The 23,258-nt window shown below is 36.3% G+C and overlaps 1 protein-coding gene across 9 annotated transcripts in view; it reads right to left on the bottom strand.

The window, feature by feature from the left end:
• FUT8 (fucosyltransferase 8) overlaps window positions 1-23,258 on the bottom strand; it is a 298,401-nt gene that overhangs the window by 76,968 nt on the left and 198,175 nt on the right. For all 9 annotated transcript variants that reach the window (XM_058567138.1, XM_058567146.1, XM_058567145.1 and 6 more), the window contains one exon: window positions 14,904-15,018. In XM_058567138.1, the coding sequence (XP_058423121.1) occupies window positions 14,904-15,018 (115 nt within the window). The remainder of the gene's footprint in view (window positions 1-14,903; window positions 15,019-23,258) is intronic.

Raw genomic sequence — 23,258 nt, 5'->3', positions numbered from 1 at the left:
AGAGCGCACGCACTTAACCGCTAAGCCACAGGGCTGGCCCAGGTTATTGTATTTTTCAATTCTAAAATTTCCATTTGGTTTTTTCTTATATCATCTATTTCCTTGCAGAGACTTACTATTTTTTCATTTGTTTCAAGTCTCTGATTGCTTATTGGAGCATTTTTATTATTATAGCTTCTTTAAAATCCTTGTCAGGTAATTCCAACATCTGCGTCATCTGGGTGTGGTGTCTGCCGATTATCTTTTGTCATTTAAATTAAGATTTTCCTGGTTCTTGGTATGATGATGAGTATTATGTTATGAGACTCTGCTTTCTATTTAAATTATCTATTTTAGCAGGCAGTCAAACTGTTTAGATTTCTAGCTCACTTTTATGGGCTGTGGCTCAAATGTCAATATAACTGTTACAGCCTTTTCAGTGCTATGTTGTTCTGCCCCACTTGCGGGCTACCCAGAGGCCAGTCTGAAGCCTGGGTGGTATATAATATCAGAGTTCAGTTTTCAAACCTTTTTCTATATTGATTCTGATCAGTTTCATGCATGGAATGTTCAGACGTCTGCCCAGGATTTCAAACAAGATTTTAAAAATTCCTTTCTCTAACTTCCTCCTCTTCATAACCCTCCCTCCACTCTAGTTGGGAGGAGAATGGGAACTGCTTCATTATTGCAGTGTGGCGATGGTGGACAGGGCTTTCTCCAAAGTTTCTGCAGTTGTAACACTAGTTGGGAGAGGCAGGGGTGCCCTCATCATTGCAGGGCAGGAATAGTGGACATGGCTATGTGCTCAATCACCACAGCTGTGGCACCCGGGAGGCCAGAGAGGCCACTTTTTTCATGTTCACCTAGAATAGGTTAGGTATAATCAAAATAGGGCTTTTTCGGGCTCCATCCACTGGCATTTCTACGTTGGAGGATTTTCCAGCACCTCCACTGGGGTATGAAGGAAGCAAGCAAGCAAGCAAGCAAACAAACAAACAACATGGGATTTCCCAACATGGGAAATCCTGTGTACAGGATTTTTTGTTGTTGTAATTAGCAGGAAGAATAGGGTATAATGTGTTTACTATATCTTATCCAGAAATAGAAGCCTGTATTTTAAGCCCAACATATTCTCAAACATTTAATGCACATTTAACTCACATCTGTAATCTACTTATTTACTGGTAAACTAATGACTTTATGTTTCCAGAGGCATTTGCTCATATAAGTTCCTTTTAAAAATGGTAAACCACCTTTTTTTCAACAATTTTAATCTTGAGTACAATATGGTACTATATATTCTTATGTGAAAGGAAAACATAACATTTGTTTGAAGAAAAAAACTCTAGTAGTGAATACATCCTTCATGGAATATAGGTTTTGAACATAGGAAGGACTCCTTATATTTAAAAGCTTTCTCTTAGCGTTCAGCTTTATTGCTATTTTCATCCATTATATAAGTACAAAGGGCAGGGCACTAGGTCCTTTGGTTGCAAAGCCAAACATAGTATCTGTTTTGTCCCTAACCCTTTAAACATAATCGACTCTCTCACATGGCATACTGTAACAACCTCTCTCTTTATTTCTGATGATACTTGCAGCTTCAAGACATAGTCTCCTCTACTAGCTCTGACACTTCCAAACCCAATAACTCCAGCCACTCCAATCACTCCAGGGAAAGAGGTTTCAGACCAAAATTAAAAATAAAACAAATCAACAAACCAAAAAAAAACCCCACCAACCTCAGGCAGATGTGAGCAAGAGAAATGTCCAAAGCCACAGGGCTATTTTATTGGCAGAATATTAACTAGAATTCTTCCAACAATCCTAGATAGCCTCTGATACGCTTCAACTTGATAGAAGAAATGATAGTTTGTGTGCATATAAAAGTGTTGGATTTTTATAAGTGATATATTTTGTTTAAAAATGAACAATGAAAATGTTCATTGCCAATGAAAAGAGAAAAGAATAAAAGGTGGAATAGTTATGAGAAAGACATGAAATAGTTGAGAAAACAGTAACAAGCAATGGTAAAAATAATGACCTGTCTCTATCCATTCAGATACAGTTAGTGACTCCCTATTTCTCCATATTGAAATCTCTATATACTTCTTTTTCTATCTGCATCTTAATCTTTCTGGCTATTAGAGCCTCTTGTGATAGCATGACAACAACAGCCCAAATATATCAGTAGAACTTTACTGTAGAGTAAAAGAGAAGAAAATTATGAACTAAAAGAAAATTGTTACTAACCCTCATTCCCTGCCTACCTCCAACATGCAAGAAATCAAAGATAAAGTAAAATGAAAACTGATTTCATTAGCATAGATGCTTCAAACCCACTCTTGTAGACCTGATATTATTCAGCATAAACCAAGATTTGATCCCAATATTTAAGCAAGCATCACTATGTATTTGAAAGCTTCACCATCATTAACATTATTCCTTACTAAATCTCAAGGAGACCACTGTGCTCTTAATAATGATCTAACGTGAACAAATAGTGGCCAAACCCCGTGACAGAGCAGAGAGTATATTCCTGAGTCCTTACATACACTTCATATCTAGTCCCACGATCTAACCTATAAAAATTCCTCACCTCATAAGTGGAAAACTAGCGAACTGTTTGGGGTGGGAACTTCAGCAGGGGGCAGACAAAGGCATATGCCCAGAGAGCTGACATCTCAAATACAGACAAGGGCTCATATATAGCTGAAGGAACGGAAGGAGGAAGCAAAGGAAAATAGAAGGCAAAAATATTTAAGAATTATTTCCATCGCTGTCTAGGTTGGGGTTGGCAAACTTTTCCTGTAAAGGACCAGACAGTAAGTAATTTTGGCTTTGCAGGCTAGGTATTCTGTGTCGCAATTATTTAACTTTGCCATTGTAGCCTGAAAGCAATCACAGACAATATATAAACAAAGGTGAATGGCTATGTTCCAATAAAACTTTATTTACAAAAACAGTCGGGCTGGATTTGGCCTTAGGGCAGTAGTTTGCTGACCTCTGGTCTAAGCCAATAAAATCTGTAACAACAGGGTGGCAAAAGTAAAAGCAACAACAGACAAGATGGGTAAGAATACATGCTCCCTAAGGATAGAGGAATCTATGTCTTGTTCTGTTTTGTATTCTGCTTTGATAAAACTTCTGAGAACTTTTCCCATTAGTGACTCACACAGATTTAGTCCCTCCACAAAGCTAAGGAGACTCTCCAATGCCCACATTACTTTCTACTTACACTAGTAGCATTATTTTCCTATCTTTGACTAATCTTGACTTATCTTTCTGACAACATTTACCTAGTCCATAAATATACTTGGAATCTTGAAGGATACCTCTACTATGTACGGAACAAAATTGAAAACTGATATTTATTTCTTATCAGCTGGAAAGAAAGATGTACGATAGATATAATTGGCAGGTGAAGATATGTTTAACATTTCTTCTATGAAAAATCAGGCTTTCTACTCACACTTCTGAGTTTTAATCTACTTAGCACATAATTCAACGTTCTACCACCATTAAGTTAAACTTTTTATAATCCAAAGAAAATCACCTCTCACGACTACCCGTTATGATTAAAGACAAAGATAACGACTTTTTGAACATATTTTCCATAGGATTTCCATATCACCAATCTCCTTTTTTCTTCTGATTTGTTCATTCATGAAAAAAAAAAGTTTTACATTCCCTACTGACTTGCAAATTTTTGTCTTTTCACAATTGATAGTTTCTTATAATGACAATAAAGAAGAAATCATCTTAAGAGGTGGAAACCATATACATAGGCAGAACTTACTTCTAGAAACTTCACTTTTTATGGTTCTACTCACTTAGCTATTTAAAAGTTATACTTACTTTCCTCTATTAACTGGGTACATAAGAAATCTAATCGTTTAAGGTTTGTGTAGCAAGGTCCCACTGTCGCTAGTGATGGGCAGATGCAAAAGAGGATGAGACTTCACCAGCCGATATTAAAAGCAGCCCTAAAGCTTATATCTAGTCAGTCACCTTCAACAAAGCACCAGGAAAAAAACAAAACAAAAACAAACAAACGAAAAAACACTGGCCCCTCAAGCTACTTGTTAATGGTGAATATAAAAGCTTAGAGTTAAGACCCTTCCTCTTCCCTCTGCCATTTACTAGGCAACTTATACAAACCTCTTTAAGCCTCAGTTTATTCTCCTGCATACTGAATATAACAACAATTCATAAGAATTACTTTGCATAATACCTAGCAATACAGAAAGTGCTTAGAAATGGCAGCTTACAAACATTCTTCATCCTCACAACTTCGTTTAATGTACCTGAAGAACAAGAAAAAATATCTGCTCCCTTTCACCTTCCCAACTAAAGGACTTTAATGAGACCTTGAGATATCTGGATGTTTTATCACCTATTTTCAAAATGACTGACCCAAACCTTGAGCCCAGTACAACACCAACGTAATGACTTGCATGCCTCCATTTTCCATAGAGAAAGAATAATCAGTACAAACCTTTTTCAGAGGAGTTTTTGAACTGTATGCAAAGTTATATATACCACCCTGATAAATATTTATCACAATTTGCATTATTTGTTTCGATAAGTCAAATTTATGATGACATTCCACATAAAACATCCAAGCACCCAAACATCTAAGCACTTTTTAGAAAGGCTACCACAGCACTATAATCAATGTGTGAGAACTATCATGTCCATTTTCTAGGGTCAGGGCACATCTATATGTTTTAATTGATTGCATGGACATGTTAGTTGCATGCTTTTATGACTTATCACTGAGCCATATCTATGACTTATTTGATCTTAGATTCTTAGTCAATACTCTGCCCTGATAGGGTAATGAGGCTAACTGAACAAACACAAAAAAGTCATTGGAAAGACCTCAGTTATGGTCTACAATAACCAGAATTCACATCTAGAACATGGAGGTCTTACATAAAGGTTGCAGGCAGTCAGTGAACAGCAGCTGATAATCAATCATAGGCTGGTCAATTTGAGAAAGTGCTGAATACTCTAGGGAGTGATGGAGAGTGAAAGTACTAGACAGAGATTAGCACTCTTTAATGGAATGCTGCTGTTCTAACATCAAATTAAAGCAAAATTCTAACTGGAGGCAACCTGGTCTTTGTTATACCTATGTACCTGAGACAGAACCCACTCAGTCTTACACAGTCAGCATCTATTTCTTTTCTTGTAATTTTGCAACATGTCTTTCTTTATTTCAGGCTTTTTACTCTTAGTGCTCTTAGGTTATCTCATGTCTTTGAAGCAGGACTGAGAACCCCTGATGGATTTCAGGTTCCCTCCTAGGAAAACGAGAAAGGCTTCCTTAGGGGCAGAGTGGATTTACTGAAACGTAAGCTACAGGGACTCTCATTTGCACAGGTCCCTTCAAAGGCCTTGGGAGGAGAGAGTCTTCTGTAGTGTATTCACCTGGCCATATGTTTGTGCGAAATTTTCAAAATTTGACCACGAGAAGTTAAGCTAGCTGTATCTTTCCACTAGGAATTCCCTCCCATCTCACTTCCGTGGTGTCAGTGTCAGTGTTGGGTGGCAATGAAGTGGTTTTCAGCATTTCTGGCATCCTGTTATGGGAAAATTAAGCTGGGGATTCATTTAGTTTAGATTTAGAGGGATATATTTATGTGTTTCATGGTTGCTTTTGTACACAGTTATTTTTGTGACATAAACAGGTATGGGGCAAGAGAGTGTACTGTGATGTATGTGTGTCCCACGGTGCCCAGCATGGGAAGTATCAGGTAATAAGAGAAGTGGAGTCAGTTTTCAATAATGCCTAGTCAACACAGAAGTTCTGTTCTGTCATTAATATCCTCAAATATGTAGTGTATACAATTAAAAATGTAACAGAAACAATTATATGTACTATTCTTTATTCCTTTTTCGATGAGAATCACATGAAATAAAATTTATACAAATTCCTTTGTCTGTAGGGCACAAGTTTATAGCAGTACTACAAACACGAGGTATATCTGTTATGTGAAGTTGCAAATCTCATGCATCATAAATATCAATAATTTAAAAAAAAAACTTTTTTGATCAACCACGCTAGAGAAAAATCTGATTCAATCTTTCCATTCTCTTTATAGAAAATATTACAAAATCACTGTCAATTCACTTTATAGAAAATATTACAAATCCTAATCAAAGAGTAGCAGCTAAGAAATGTGGGGGAAACAATATTATAAAGAGTCTGAGACAGTTAATAAAAATTTTTAGTTTTCTGGAGTTTTGTCTTTGCAGTATTTGTCAATTTCATAAAATTTATAATTTGTTGGGATTTCTTTTTTGATTATAAATAGTCGATCCTCACTCTTTGCAGATTCCATATTTGCAAATTTGCCTATTGGCTAAAATTTATTTGTAACCTCAAAATCAATACTTGAGGTGCTTTCAGGGTCACTGGCGGACATGTGCAGGTCAGTGAAAAATGCGAACTGCCTTGAAGCTGACAGTTCTCAGCTGAGGTCAAACAAGATGGCAATTTGCCTTCTTTTTTCAGCTCTAGTACTGTGAAAAAGTGCCCTCTCTGTGGTCTATTTAGTGCCACTTTTTTCCACATTTTTTATGCTTTTTGTCAGCAATTTCACTGGTTAAAATTGTCCCCACATATAGTGCTGAAGTGCCGTCTAGTGTTCCTAAGCTTCATTCAAGTATGAGTTATAGCGTTGTAAGCTATGAGTTCAATGTTAATGAATCAACAGTATATATTATATAAGGGGTTTTTAAACAGAAACACATAAAACAAGGATATAGACTGATCGATTGACAAAAATGTGTGACCAGAGACTCACAGGAAACTAGGAGCAATGGTTCAGTATTCACTAATTCAATGTTCGTGGTGACTTTACAGAACATAACTGATGCGACTTGACTGTAAATATTTACTTTAATATTTAATTTTGTATTCCTTTTCATAAAAGAGAGTGCTGAAAACTGTAAAGACTTTAGGTCCATCCTCCAAATCTGAATCTGCCTCTGGTCAGGAGCCTCCATTTTCCTTTCCTGAGAGCCTTGCTATTCCCCAATTCTTGCCTCACTGGAATTGAGATCTGGATTCAGGAAGATGAACCTCCAGCCTGGGACTTGGTAGTCAACATCAAAATCTCCAACTGACACTATTCCTATGTGGAAACCAGACCTCCTTTAAGATTTGGAAAATTATTTCTATAGCTGTATTGTGACCCAGGGGAGAGTCAAACTATAGTGAAATTTGCCATTTCTTAGGAAAAAAGAGGCATATTTCTAGAAATAGAAAACTACTGAGGAAATGGAATGACTTTCAAAACAAGCAGATGCTGAGCTGATACACCTAAATTAAATAGAGTCAAATTTAAGTTCAACTTATATTCAAGAAAATTAGGCACTGCTACTATCAAAGATAAAATGGTTTTGGCATTTTATCTTTATTTATTTTTTGGTGATGGCATCTAGAATGTCATCAGTTGCTCATTTTATTTCTAGGTAGTAGATATTACGAATCTCATGTGCATTCTCTCATATATCTTTAATAAGGAATGATGTTTTAAAAGCCTTTATTGTAAACTAGGAGAATATGAATATATAAGAAATACGTAAACTTAAAAATGACAAAATGCCGACAGAGTTGTAGTGAGTGCATTGCTAGGAATTTAAAAAGTTCCTCCATGTCATTAGGCATCTCAAAAAGTTTTTCAACTCTTGCTAAGAAAACCTAAAATCTCAAATCAGAGTTTGGCAAGGATTGTAAAAGAAGAAGGAACTAAATTTGTGGTTTTACTGTACATTATGCTAATAGTAAATTATACTATTTAATTAAAGGTGAATGAGTATTAAGAGACAAAATGGCATCGTGATTGAAAATGAAGAAGACATATGACATGATAATCTATGTAGAAAATCTGATGGAATCTACAAAAAAGCTACTAGCACTAATATGTGAGTTTAGCAAAATTGCAGGATACGAGATCAATACAAAAATAAGGCTTTTATTATATGTTGAGGTAGTTTCCTTCTATTCCTATTTTGTTGAGTGTTTTTATCACAAAAGGGTGTTGAACTTTGTCAAATGCTTTTTCTGTATCAATTGAGATGATCATGTGGTTTTTTCCATTATTTTGTTGATGTGGCATATTACACTGATCAACTTTTGTATGTTGAACCATTCTCGCATTCCAGGAACCTGTGCCCAGCTGCCTGCAATAGACTGGGGTGGGGGATGGGTAATTGCTACTGTGCTAAGAGCTGAAATTGACCAAAATTAACTGCAATTTACCATCCAAGCTTTCCCCTGGAAGTTCCAAGCTTTCAACATACTCCATAGTTCCAAAATAGTAACAATAGGCAGTTTTTGTCAGTATAATTGTTGTCTCTGTGGGGAGACGGATTCTTGGTGCTTCTTACTCCACCTCTCAGAATCCCTCCACAGATAATCAGTTTTTAAATAGCACAGTAAAATGTGTTTGGCAATCAGGTATATTTGATCAATGACTGGTTATCTGATAATATTAAAGAACTATTCTTAGTATGCTTAGTTGTGATAATAGTATGTAGTTATGTTTTGAAAAAGTATATTTATCTTTTAGAAATTCATTCTGAAATATTTGCAAATGAAATGATAAAATGTCTGAGATTTGCTTCAAAATGATCCTGGACATGGTAGAAGTGGTGGCAGTATAGACAAAATAAAAATGACCATGAATTGATAATTGCTAAAGCTGGGTAAGGGGTACATAGTGGTTCATTAGTCTTGCACTTTTATATATGTTGAAGTTTTCCACAATAAAAGCTTTTTAAAAAGGGGTGATAAAGGAGCCTATAGGAAAAATTAGTGTACTAGAGATAAGTAGTAAAAACATCCAAATAATGAGTTAGAAATAAAACACCAAAACAAAGAATTACAGGAATAAAAAAATTGTGTGTGTGTATGTTTGAGGATAATTTATTCAGAGATACTCTGAGAATGTTACTAGACTTGAAGCTTCCTGAGGGCAGACACCATACCATAACTGTTTGGTTTACCACTATATCTCTAGCAACGTACCTAATGCCCAGTACCTCCGGTACATCCAAATACTTGTTGAATAAATGAACGAACAAACTATTCAATCAGACCTATGCTCCTACATGCAAGGGCTCTGTAAAATCTGTAAGAATTCAAGATAATGTAGTTTTAATAATGCTTAGAAAATTAACTTCAATAGATTTTCTTTTTTTACTTCCTTTCACCACCTTTGTCCTTAGTCATCTTCTAGTAGAGCAATCCCCTCTTTCATTTGCCACCATATCCCCTTACCACTTCTTGTTCTTTCCTCATTAAACCTGCTCATATTTTTGATTTGGGGAAAGATATTCTCCTTCTCAGTATACTCTTAGGTCTTAATTCTGAGAAATTGTCCACTTTTCCCTGTTTGATCTCATCTCAAGCTTATAATTTCTTTCAAACAGGGAAAAGTCCTCAAAGTTTTCCCCTATTCCAGTTGTTTTAAACATTTAATAAATATATCTATGTATATATATATTTTTTTGGTGAGGAAGATTGGTCCTGAGCTAACATCTATTGCCAATCCTCCTCTTTTTGCTTGAGGAAGATTGCTGCTGATCTAACATCTGTGCCAATCCTCCTCCACTTTGCATGTGGGACGTCACCACAGCATGACTTGATGAACCGTGTGTAGGTCCACATCCAGGATCTGAACCCGCAAACCCTGGGCTGCCAAAGTGGAGTGTGCGAACTTAACCACAAGGGCCACTGGGACGGCCCCTTAATAAATATTTTAATACAGCTAAGCTAATGACTTTTCCTAATGAGTTACCGTTATTACCACCTCTGGCTTTATTTTGGTTCTCATCCCTGTTGGGCAGAAATACAACTGCTGTCTGAATCACTAGGTAGAACACACTTCACACCTCTGAGAACAGCTGACGATTGGTTTGATCTCATGGTCAGTACACTAGCAGACAAATGAAGTTTATAGTTATATTCTGGTCTTAAATCTATTTTAAAGAATTTGTCCTGTCCAAGAAAAATGGGGTCAGACACATCCTGTGTTGGAGTAGAGGGTTTCTCCACAATCTGAAATAATGCATTCCTAGTGTGACCTGGCCCCTTTCCATTTCAAAGACCATCCACAGTCACTGGAATCCATATTGGAAAACAGAAATTTGCTATTTCTCCAACCAGTCTGTTATTTTTGAATGAAAAAAACAAATCTCTGTCCTCATTTAAAAAGTAAAATAGTTGTTCTCCATTTTCATATCTTTTAGTTTTCTCTCTCAGAAAAAGGAAAATTATTAACCTACCAATTTCTAGTAAAAGTCCTATTCAAAACACAAATAAACAAAACAAAGCCCCCAAAGCAAACAAAAAATCTTTCACTATTGTTACTTTTTGTATACTTTATTTAGATTCCACCTGAAATGGGGTCAGTTTTGCTCAAAATGTCAACTTTGGAGCTAGGCAGGAAAAAAAAATCATCCTGTACCAGAAGACAGATAATTTCAAGTTGAACTAGGAAATGTCTTTCACCACAAGCTATATGCTCTAACTAGCAGCTCTCTCCTCCACCATAGTTACCAACTTCCAACTGTTTCAAACAAGTTGTTTGAAACTCTTTCACTGTATTTGTTTAATATGAGCTGATTAGAATTTAATATGAGCTGATTAAAAACCATAAAGTAAATTCTAATAACCACAATGAAAAGGGAATCTCTTCCATGTCATTCAGAAGTCTAGAAAAATGACTTACATTATGGTAAAATGTGGACTCATAATAAAAATATCAGCAATGTGCAGTTTTTAAAATGAGCCTGAAGTCGATATCAGAAACTAGAGAAATATCAACAATAGCACTTTCTCAATGTGTTATGATATCTACCACAAGAGTAAAGATCAGCACAAAATGGTATTTAAAACAACTCAATATTAGATGTTAACTTTATGGATGAAGAACTTTTTATTTTCTATTTATTTATTTTTTTAAATATCAGGTATACATAATTATATTTCAATTTCTGTGTCGATTACATCATGTTCACCACCCAAAGTCTAATTACCATCCATCACCACACATGTGTGCTTAATCACCCCTTTCGTCCTCCTCCCTCCCCCCTTCCCTCTGGTAACCACCAATCCAATCTCTGTCTCTATGTGTTTGTTGTTGTTTTTATCTGATGATGAATTTTTTAGATAAACATATAAAAGACTAGGATCTTAAGAGAAATATTGGTCCATTCTACTTGAGCCTAATAGCATACCTGGGGTTGTCCTCAATCAAATTATTATAATCTTTTAGTCAGTTTAGTCTTTTTATACCATACCATAGGGCTTTCAACTCCAAAGAGAAAATAATTTTAATTAAGACAACCACGGAACTTCAGCCCATTGAAGTCTAGCTGCCTTAAGAACCTTTTTATTTTCTAGTATCTTTTGTGAAACTGCTTTTCCAAAGTAAAATCAAAGTATAGGATAAATGAACAGAAATCTAAAATTGAGACGAAATTTAACTGAACTATATGACTATAAGTCAATTAGGATTTTCATGAGGCATAATGATATTTGCTCAATTCAAAGGACTGGAGAATTGCAGAAACAAAGGCTTAGATTTAAAATGAAACCTATTATGGATTAAGACAAGGCTTAATCTAGGTTGTTTTCTTTGCACTACGTCTTACATTATACCTTAAACAAATCAGGGTTTTAAAAATTGCTCGTTGGTGATAGAACTAATAATAAATTTCACCAGTATGAGTAAAAATCTAGTAAAACTGAAAATGGTTTCAATAATCCAAACCAATCACTGAAAGTAAATTATAAAATTATCTGAATTATTTATCGGGACTACAACAAGGTATTTAAATGACTAAAATTTCCCAAACAGAATTAAAATATTAAAAACATTTGCTGTTATTGTACCTTTTCTCTACTATTTCCTACATAGATACAAATTATCATCATCTTTTATATAACTGTTGGCTGAAGGATAAACAAGGAGAGCCTTCTAAAATCTCCATTACTCTTTTATACGAACTGCATATTTTTATTTTGAGTACAGGCAACAAAAGTCAAAGATTTTTTTCTTTATCCTCCTTTTTAGCTTTATTTCCAAGCATATTACTCATTTTCTAAGCCCTGTTGAAGTTTTTCAGAATCTAAGTTGCTTTAATAGCCTTTTACAGTAATATTTCACTTAAAGTTATTGTTACAGAAACACCAATAGGTTTGAATACCAAGAAAAGTTCTAACAGGAAAAAAATGTAATCACTTAAAAAAAAATCTGTATAAATAGCTCAACTCTGATTAAACTCTCTAATCCATTTAGTTAAACCAGTGACAAATCATTCTTTTTTTTTTAATTTTTTTTAAAAGATTTTATTTATTCATTTTTTTTCCCCCCAAAGCCCCAGTAGACAGTTGTATGTCATAGGTTCACATCCTTCTAGTTGCCGTACGTGGGACTCGGCCTCGGGTTGGACGGAGAAGTGGTGCCCTGGGGCGTGCCCGGGATCCGAACCCGGGCTGCCAGCATCAGAGCGCGCGCACTTAACCGCCAAGCCACGGAGCCGGCCCACAAATCATTCTTTTTTAAGTAGCTTTAGTGCTTAAAAATACACTGGGAATAAAAATTCCAGTCAGAGAAAGCATTCCTTGCAAATATGTATGTTTAATTTTGTTGGAATGGGAGAAAGGACTCTTCTTCACCTTAATCCAGAGAAGATGAAGAGTGAGTGACTGGCATCTTTAACCTCTAACAAATAGTATGTTAAAAATATAGTTCCTAACTTCAAAGAACTTTTAGATTAGATGGAAAAAATGATTATGAATACATTAAATAATTAAAGAAAAATATTTTTCTAAAATTTTTTTCCTACTGAGATTTTCCCCATCTCCTTGAATTTTAAAAATTACCTTTTCTTTTCCAATGGAAAAAAAAGAAAAGCATGAAAGTAAAGATTTGTTAAACAGTAATATTTGAAACTGAAGTTAAGGTCCAAGTGAATAACTCTTTTGCTATAGTCTGAAAGATTAAAAAAGCCAATGTAGTTTTAATCATTACATGATTTACAAGTCAAATTCTCTAATACAGAACCACAGAAATCAGCACATAGAAGGTCAAATTTGCGCTATAGGTTATAAAGTACTTGGCCACTTAAAAACCAAGGGGAAAAAAGAAACTAAAGCAAGTGACAGGTACTTGTAAGAGTATGGGGAGCTGAACTGTGACCAACTCATAGTTTTAATACAACTTTTGTTGGGTGAAAATTTAATGAATATGTGGAAATGGAAGAAACTCAGAAACCATAGTTATTTCCATTTTAAATGAGGATGATAGTTCTGCACCACCAGCTGTTTATAGTTCATTGAATGAGGTTCTAGTTGACAGGAGATAATTACCTCTTCCCTACAGGAGGCAAGTGTTTCTCATTCTGCAGACACCTCTGATGAATGGCCATGGGAGTATGAGACTAAGACAGCATGCCAAGATCAGTTTGGTTTTTAATGATCTCTTTAAACACTTGATTTTCTATTTTTTCCTATTTAAGGATAGGAAAATGTGCACCTTAAAATATACAGAATCAAGTCACTGGCTATTATTTTGCTTTTATAAGACACTTTAACCTTAAAAGGAAAGGAGAGTGATTGTACACAGAAAGTATACCACCAAAGGTATCAGAAAAGGATGGACATGGTCATTTCAACTTCAAGCATTTTGGGTGCTGAAGATTCTACTTACTAATTCATTGTTTTCCCGGAAGACCATTCTATCTTTAAGTTCCTTGTTAGTTAATGATGCCCCCATTATCCCGTCATTTCAGCTCTTTCATCTACTTAGAAAGGCCTATCAATTCTATCTTCCCAATCTCTCTCAAATTTGTCTTTTCACTTCCAACACAAACTGCCACCTACCTCAATATTTCACACCTGCAGTATGGTCCTCATATCCTAAATGGTCTCCTCGCTTCTAGTCTTTTCCAATACTAATCCAGTTCAACTAAAATACTACTTTCAGATTATCATCACTAAAGCACCACTCTCATCATGCCATTCATGCATAAAAACCCTTCAAAAGCAGGTTGTGACTCAAAAATAGAAAAAAGCTTATGTCATATTAGGCAAAAAAACAAAATTCAAAAGTAAATCAATTCTATCCTCACAAATGTGTAAGGTTGGGTACACATATTAATAAGAACTAGAAGAGAACACAAAAAAATGGAGAGAATAAATTTAAAAGGGCCCAGGACTCTGGGTTTACCCCGGATTTTTATTTACTATTTGTTGTTGTAATGATGTTTATGCAGTAAATAAAATCTTTCAGTAACCGCTTACTACTTATGCACCATAAAGCTTAACCTGCACCCAAGGACCTCTGCAACCTGGCTCCCAAACCTACCTTTTACAGCTTATTTTCCATCCCTCCTTTTCAAATAATCCAAAACTCCAGACAAACTAAAATATCCCATTTCTCATTGGGTTCCTGTACTGCTCTTTCCCAGCTATGGCATTACTCACATCACATGCTCCAGCTAGTATGCTCTTCTCTTCCATTTCTGTGCATCTAAATCTTACCCAATTATCCTTTACAGCTCAGTTCAAATAATACTTTTCCACAAAGCTATCCCTGACATCTCATTCCTCCAATGAGCATTTCATCTTTATCTCTCGTAGAAAATGTAGCACTTTCTGTTTTGCATTGTAGTGTGTGTGTGTGTGTGTGTGTGTGTGTGTGTAAGAAGTAGCCCCCTTTACGGCAGGGACCTTGTTTTAGCCATCTTTGTGTTCCACTCAAGGCATAACAGTGTCTTTCGGAATAAATATGTAAAATACTTTCAAAAACAAGGGCTAGGAAGACCAAAAACCAACAGCAACTCTTACTTTTAGTTTTATTATGATTTTCCTTCTTTTTTCACTCACCTAACCTTCTTACCTGAAGATATGTTATTCTCCGCTGAACCAGCTCTGTCAGATCTTTGGCCTCTTTTTCCCGCCAATCACCTGCTCCATCTGTTTGACTGAGGTAGTATAGGTCCGTCATTATAGACCTATAAAAGCAAACAACATAGGAGGTCTAACTTATTTGTACTTCATCACAGGATTACACAAAGTCGTAAGAGGAGAGTCTTCATCAAGATTGATGCTCACAGTGAGGCTGGTACTCATCCTCTATTTTCTATCAAGGCTATGAAATTCAAAAATTAGTCTCTAACATCCAACACTCATTCCTACAGTAAATTTTTACTGTTGAGAAAACACACTTTTTTTCTTACCAGACCAGTCAGTTGCACTTATTTCCCAACACAAAGAACTACTGAGGGGAAAGTGGATACCCATAGCAAAGAAACAGGTAGACTAACATGAGGGAGAGAAATAAGTGGTGCCAGTATTTGAATACTATGCCTTTTTATTCTCTCTACTGTCATTTCCTGGCCCCTCTTAAATTTTCTCTTCGCACTTAAACACTCTGAGCGGTTGGGAAAAAATCAGAAGAAAATTTTAATGAAACTCTTAAACAATGGTCTAAAGCAAGGGTCAGCAAACTTTTTTCTGTAGAGGGCTGGACTGTAAATGTTTTATAGGCTTTGTGGGCCTCTGTTGCTTTTGTAGAAGGGAACCTGCTATAGACAATATGTAAATGAATGAGTGTACCTGTGTTCCAACAAAACTTCATTCACAAAAACAGGCTACGAGCCAGATTTGGCCCTTGTACCATAATTTGACGATTCTTGGTCTAGACTAATAAAATGATTGTTAAGATACTTTCCCACTCTGTGTAGCATCAGTAATTTCAATTATAACATGCTGGATTTCCTGCAAAATAAACTAAAATACCCAGTAAACTAGAAAGAGAAACTTCAGGGCTGGTGCAGATGGTTTTATTTATATTGCATTAAATAAAATTTATGACTTGATTTGCCAATAAACAAAGTAAAACGCAAAACTCTTCTTTCTCTAACCCCCTCCCCACCAATCTATCAGCAAACATTTAGGCAGTTTCTCACCACGTATCACCACTGGCATTGCTACCAACTGAACCACCAACTTTCCTCACCTGAATTATTTCAGTAGCTTCTGAACAGGTCTCCCTGCTTCCACCCTTGCCTACATCTACAGTCTATTCTCATTATAGCAGCCAGATCCTATTAAAACACCAGTCAAATAATGTTACTCTTTTGCTCTTAACATTGAATTGGTTCTTCATTTCATGCACACAAAGTTATTACTTTGACCTACAAGGCCCCAGACAATATGGCCCTCAATTACCTTTTTGATCTCATCTCCTACTACTGTCCTCCTTGCTTACTCTACTTTAGCCCCATAGTCTTGTTATTAACCCCTGAACATGCCAGGCATGTTCCTACTTCAGGGCCTTTGCATATGCTCTTCCCTCCCCTGGAATGCTCATTTCCCAGATACTCATCCACATGTTTCACCCAAACGTCCTCCAAATCTTTGCTCATATGTCACCTTCTCCATAAGGCTTTCTCACAGACTATCTCACTTAAAAATTCAACACCCAATCACCATCACTATCCCTTGGTTTTCTCTCTCCTCTTTCCCTGCTTCATTTTTCTCCAAGCAATTATCATCTGCTAATATACATCATTTACTTCTTTGTTTTATTATCTTTCTCCCCCTACTAGAATTTAAGCTCCATGAGAGTAGGGTTTTTGTTCTTTAACTGTTTGTTTTGTTTTGTTTTTTTAATCAGCATTTAGAACAGTGCTGGTCACAGAGAAAATGTTCAACTAATATCTTTGAATAGACAAGTGAATGAAAAAGTAGCAAAAGAAAGATCTTCAAAAATTTTAGAGGAGATAATGTTGATAATTTTTACCTTTTACAAACCCAGTTTTGTGGTAGAGAGGTTTGGGGAATAATCCTCAACTGGGTTACAGCTCCAGCTTCCCCCCTTCTCCACACTTTGTATTAACTCTTCTGCTCAAGGAATGCTTATAAATATGTATTATTTGCTTGTGGAAATTATAAAGTTAGAAATTTATTTCTGTCAAAAAAGTATATATATAAATGAAACACATCATACATACACTTCTAGAAACCACCTACAATGATGGCATTAACTAAAACCATAAAGCATTTAGCTGGAGGTTCATAAAGTACTTAGAGAAAATTGATCTGTAATATTAAATAAGAACAACAATTAACAGGTATTGAGCTCTTACTATGGGTCAGACACCTATTTTAGGTGCTTTACATTATTTCATTTAATCCTTACAACTACCTTATAAATTAGATAAGGAATGGGAGGCACTGAGAGGTTAAATAATTTGCTCCAAGTCACAAAGTTCAGAAATGCAGAGTGGGAATTTAAACCCAAGCAGTGTATTCTAAAGCTGAAGCATTTAACTACTGCCCTAACAAATATCAAAGTAAGGGGTCCAGAGAACAAAAATGTGAACTCTGTTCGATGTAAATATGTACAATCAGAAAGCCTGAATCAGATGAGAAAGAGCTTTGGGAGCTAGACAGACTTATTTCTCAGTTTTGGCTCTACCTCTTACTAGCATTGTGTCCAAGGAAAGTTATTTTTCCTATATAACTCTGAGACTTATTACTTCATTTTTTAAAAATTTATTCATTGATTGATTGATTGTGAGGAAGATTAGTCCTGAGCTAACATCTGTCGCCAATCCTCCTCTTTTTTTCCTGAGGAAGACTGGCCCTGGGCTAACATCTGTGCCCATCTTCCTCCACTTTTCTATGGGATGCCACCACAGCATGGCTTGACAAGCAGTGCGTTGGTGCATGCGGGATCCAAACCCCAGGCCGCGGCAGTGGAGTGAGTACACTTAACCGATTCGCCACCGGGCTGGCCCCTTAGTTACTTCATTTTAAAATAAGTATTATGAAACTTTCCATACAGTTTTTTTTTTAAGGATTAGTGATAATACATACAAAGTAGTAATATATGTGGTGGCTGCCTGCTATAGACTGGATATCTGTGTCTCCCTCAAAATTCATATATTGAAACCTAATGTCCAATGTGATGGTATCAAAAGGTGGAGCCTTTGGGAGGTGATTAAGCCATGAGGGTGGAGCCCTTATGAATGGAATTAGTGCTCTTATAAAAAAGAGACCCCAGAGAACTCCCTAGCCCCTTCCACCACGTGAGGACACAAGGAGAAGGTGCTGTCTATGAACTAAAAAGAGACCCCTCACCAGACACCAAATATGCCAGTGTCTTGATCTTCGACTTACCAGCCTCCAGAATTGTGAGAAATAAATTTCTGTTGTTTATAAGCTACCCAGTCTTTGGTATTTTTGTTATAGCAGCCCGAATAGACTGCTATTTATGCTAGAATGCCTCAGAGAGTTGTTTCAGAGCTTTTACCTTGTGTCTGAAGAGTACCTACTAATAATTCTACAACTAAGAGGAAGGATCCTTTGGGTGTGGGTGACAGTAATATGTGATACTGAAGGCCAGTCAGAAAAATGATCCAGTACCCAATGCCTTATAGCACCCTGAAGAAAAGGACTGATCAGCAAGGACTCATTTAACAGATGACAAAACCAGCCCTCAACAATTGTGATTTATCTTGGAGTATATGACATTGTCTCAGTTCTCTTTTATTCCTGGTTCTTAAAATTTAGTAACAAAGAAATGCAGCCCACAGGGAAAACTAAAGTCTTATTTACTATCATAGAAAACCATTAGAACTACACACAATTAACAGAGAATCCCTAATAGCCCCTTTGAATAAAGCAAAACTATTAATACCATACAAACAAAAATTAAAAATCATAGCCACAGTTTAGAACATTCACCCAACTAACAGTGGAATAGCTTTATACAATGCTTTAAAACAAGAGGGTCATCCGTGAAGCATTTTAGACATTTGTTTAATGTGTGAACATTATCCACACACAGGACACTTCGCAGCTTGACTATTTCCATGTTTACTCTTTTTAAACAGGGCAAGAATCTAATATGTGATGCTTTATCTATTTGTATATTTATTATTCTCATCTAAGATTCAAAATATTTTCTTTTTTTTTTTTTTTTTTTTTTTTTTTTTTTGTGAGGAGATCAGCCCTGAGCTAACATCCGCCAATCCTCCTCTTTTTTCGCTGAGGAAGACGGCCCTGGGCTAACATCGGTGCCCATCTTCCTCCACTTTATATGGGACGCCGCCACAGCATGGCTTACCAAGCAGTACTTCGGTGCGCGCCCGGGATCCGAACCAGCGAACCCCGGGCCGCCGCAGCGGAGCGCGCGCACTCAACCGCTTGCGCCACCGGGCCGGCCCCCAAAATATTTTCTTTTTATGAAAAACAGAAATTCTTGTTGGAAAAACAAAACCTACCACTTACTGCCTCCTTAAGAAATTAACTTGCAGTCTTACACACTTAACAGACGTTCAATTTTTAAGTTTTTTCAGATTATAAAACTCAGGTCTCTATGGACTAATACATAGCCTACAATATTCCTTTACAGTTACTGGGGAAAAAGTCACCACCCATGTGAAATTGTGTAAGCTCATCATGGAAACACATGAGAAGTCTTTAACTATAATGGTGTTATAGGGTTCAGCTGGAAGTTTATTTTTAACTGTTTTCTCAGTTTTCTAAGCCTCTTTCCCATCACTATGATCACACTCATGATTTTTTATATTTCCTAGGCTTCATCATACCCAAATGTTGTCCTTTGCCTTTTCCTACCCATCAAATAGGAGTGATCACAAAACTTGTCACGAGCCTCAACTTTAAAGAGCAGTATTGTTTCTGGAGATGTAGTACAGTGAGATAAATAACCAGTCTATAAGTAAATGCTTGTTGAAGGAAAAAAGGAAATTCAATATGTTCTGCATGGCTTTACATTAAATTAAACATACAGATACACAAATAGCACTACATTTCATTGATAGTCATTATATAGCCTCAAGCAGGTAAAAACTACATTAGGTCTAATTTGGAAGGGGAAAGTCTTTGAAATAAAAAAATTGGCATGGTTTATGCTTTCATGTGATAGTAATCAAGCCATTCCTTTACCACTGGGAATTAAAACTGATCTCTGTATTTTTTAATGAATTAGAAAACATAAAAGTGAATGTTTTTACCCAGTTACATCTGTACTAAGTCTTGGCAATTAATTATTCACATTCATCCGAATCTTTGTTAAGAAAGTAGAATAATCAAGCTTATAACTAGAAGGCCAAACACCAAAACAAAAAAAGTACACTAATTTTTCATGATAACGCAGTCAGAGTCTCAATATAAGTCACTCTACTGCAATAGTCAGCTAAAATTAAGCTTGCTTCTTAAATCTTTTTTTCTTGGACCTCCCCATTGGATACCATGTTACAAAGATAAGCCCAGGAAACGACCTTAAATTCAAACTAGTTCTTTGCTGATTCAATAATGTTTAGAAGTTACCATCCTGCAAAATTCATCATTTTTTGGACAAAGACATGAGGATAATCAAACAAAGTTTCAGTCGTGGATCATTACTGGGAAACATGGTAACTGAAAACCACTCCACAGAAATGCTGAGTTTTCAGTGATTCCACTCTGAAACCAAACCTCCCAGCAGTGTCCCAAAAGCTGGGAATCTGGCTGTCCTGGTTTTGACTATGATGATATCAAAAAAATATAGAAGGTGGGTGGTGAATATAAAGGCCTGGTATGAGGCCAGATCAAAGCCTGGGAAATATAAACCCAGGCAAAGTACCAGCAGAATAGTGCTAGTCATTTGAGGGCAGAGTACAGAGGCCTAAAGACAACTGGTAGACTAGAATGGAATCTATAACTCAGAGCAAGTCTGCTATGACAGGCATCAAAACCTCTATTTCCAAAGCTGGGCTACCCACTTATGTTCTTTGTATTTTCTGTTAATTTTCCTATTTTTATGTTTTAATATTCACAAAACTTGTTTTAAATGTTTTAGTCTGTCTCAATTATGCCACTGAAGAACCACAAGGAGAATATTTTGTTTATACCTGATACCAAGTGTTAAAGAGAGAAGTTCCCTCTGAGTGCCAGCATAGAGCAGATGTAATTCAAGCAAGAAAATCCCAAGGTGAAGGATAAATATTTCACTGAAGTAAATGTGACTAAGGGAGGATATACCACAGAGTCTAATTCATAGGTAAATCTGGATCAAGGGGAAAAAACTTACTTGGGTTTTGGCCAAGGCTGCTTTTACTTTGGTTTGCTCCTGGGGCAGAAATACGCAGTGCAAAGAATAAAAATGACCAGGAGACGGTAGGCAGACAATGCTTTTATTGCCTCCCTTGTTGTCTCAAGGAGCAATTTTAGGACACTCCCATTTTGACCGCCCACACGGGTGGGGAGAAGTCCAGAAGGGCAACAACAAAAGTAGCTTATACGAGCACATAAGGCAATAATTATGCTACTTGGTGAGTGATGGCCGCTAGGCTTATGTTTAGGTTCCGGACCTTGAAATTCTTCCCATTGAGCACAGTGACGATCTCCCCTTATCCGTGCCTGCCCTGCAGGATCCAAGAGTTTTCTATTTATGTCTTCTTATAGGGCTTTCCTTATGCAGATCTGACTAGAGCCTACCAGAATCTACAATGTGTCGGTCACTGTGGAAAGTGTTTTATATATTTTACCACACTTAATCATCACAATGCTGTGATATAGGAATTATATCCCTATGCGTAGAAGAGAAAAATAAAGCTCAGAGAAGCTAAGTAGTTAGCAATTAAGAGAAAGGATTTTGGAGTAAAACAGCTCTGTCACTTACTTGTGTAAGCTAGCTAATTTCTCTAGGTCTAAGGATAACTTTATTTATAAAGTGGGAAAATAACAATGCTTGCCACATAGTATTACTATGCTGATAAAGATAATAAATGGAGTGCCTTTATCATAGTGACTGGCATGTAAGAAATCCTTAGTAAGTGATTATTTTTAATGTCAAAATCATTCTTGAGTTAGAAATCACACCCAAAGAGATACAAACTGGGGGCAGGCAAAACAGAATTAGGGCCGTAGATCAGACACCCTTTTCCACCTGTATATTCTCCTTCCAATGCAAACTTTATTTTAGGGGAGAATGTTCCCTTACAGAAGATGGAGAATTATAATCTGGTTGAAAGAGACTAGTAGAGATGAACAGAATAAGGACAACTTCATATGACAATGTCTTCCTTTGTCCATGGATATTAGAAGGAATGTTCTAGAACCACTTGAAAAGAAGCCTGGATTCCTTAGTAGAAAGACAATGATACAGAAACATTTTATCCAAAGGAATTAAAAACTGCAGAAAGACTATCTACATACCAGTTTAATATAAGTCTCAATCAAATCATACCTCAAAGAACTTAAGTAAGATTTTCCTTCATTCCTTCCTCTGTGTGTGTGTATGAAATAAAAAACAGTGGATTTGAAGGTTCACAAAACTTAACTTTTTTCAAGCGTGGAAATATCAACTCTTGGACCTTTCAAAGAGAGTCAAGGAGAGTCTACCTTATGAAGAGAGTGAAAACACAAGCTACTGGGCCACAATAGTTATGACCAGCAATTTTGATCAAATAAATCTATAAGCTATTAACCTATCAACCTTCCCCTATAACCAGTCAGCTATCGTACCCCTCGTCTGATTCGAAGTCCTTTCCTTTGTTACATAATCCCCTAAACACAGTAGCAAAAAGCCAATCAGCATAATTGGCGATGAGTATCTTTCATTATTTGGGAAATATATGATCTCAGTCTTGGCAAAGCTGCTTTATATGTTACTGATAATAATAATTGCCTGCAGACCAGGCAGGGGCAATGAGAATGCAGCTTTACCAGACTGTTTCTCAATAGTTTCAGTCAACTTAATTGAAAAATAGCTCCTCGGCCCTGTGAGCCCTCCTGTCCTTCAGTGTGAAATTTAGTAACTGCTATAATTTAAAATCAGAAGTGGAATAGCTGGATCATATGGTAGTTCTATTTTTAATTTTTTGAGGAATCTCCATATTGTTTTCCATAGTGGCTGCAACAATTTACATTCCCACCAGCAGTATATGAGGGTTCCCTTTTCTCCACATCCTCTCCAACACTTATTTCTTGTCTTTTTAAATAATAGCCATTCTGACGGGCATGAGGTGGTATCTCGTGGTTTTCATTTGCATTTCCCTAATAATTAGTGATGTTGAACATCTTTTCATGTGCCTGTTAGCCATCTGTATATCTTCTTCGGAAAAATGTTCAGATCCTCTGCCCATTTTTCAATCAGGCTGTTTGGTTTTTTTGTTGTTGAGTTGTATGAGTTCTTTATATATTTTGGATATTAACCCCTTATTGGATATATGATTTG

The sequence above is a fragment of the Diceros bicornis genome, chromosome 24 (assembly GCF_020826845.1).
Source record: "Diceros bicornis minor isolate mBicDic1 chromosome 24, mDicBic1.mat.cur, whole genome shotgun sequence".
Lineage (NCBI taxonomy): Eukaryota > Metazoa > Chordata > Mammalia > Perissodactyla > Rhinocerotidae > Diceros > Diceros bicornis.
This window is presented reverse-complemented; position numbering and strand designations above follow the sequence as displayed.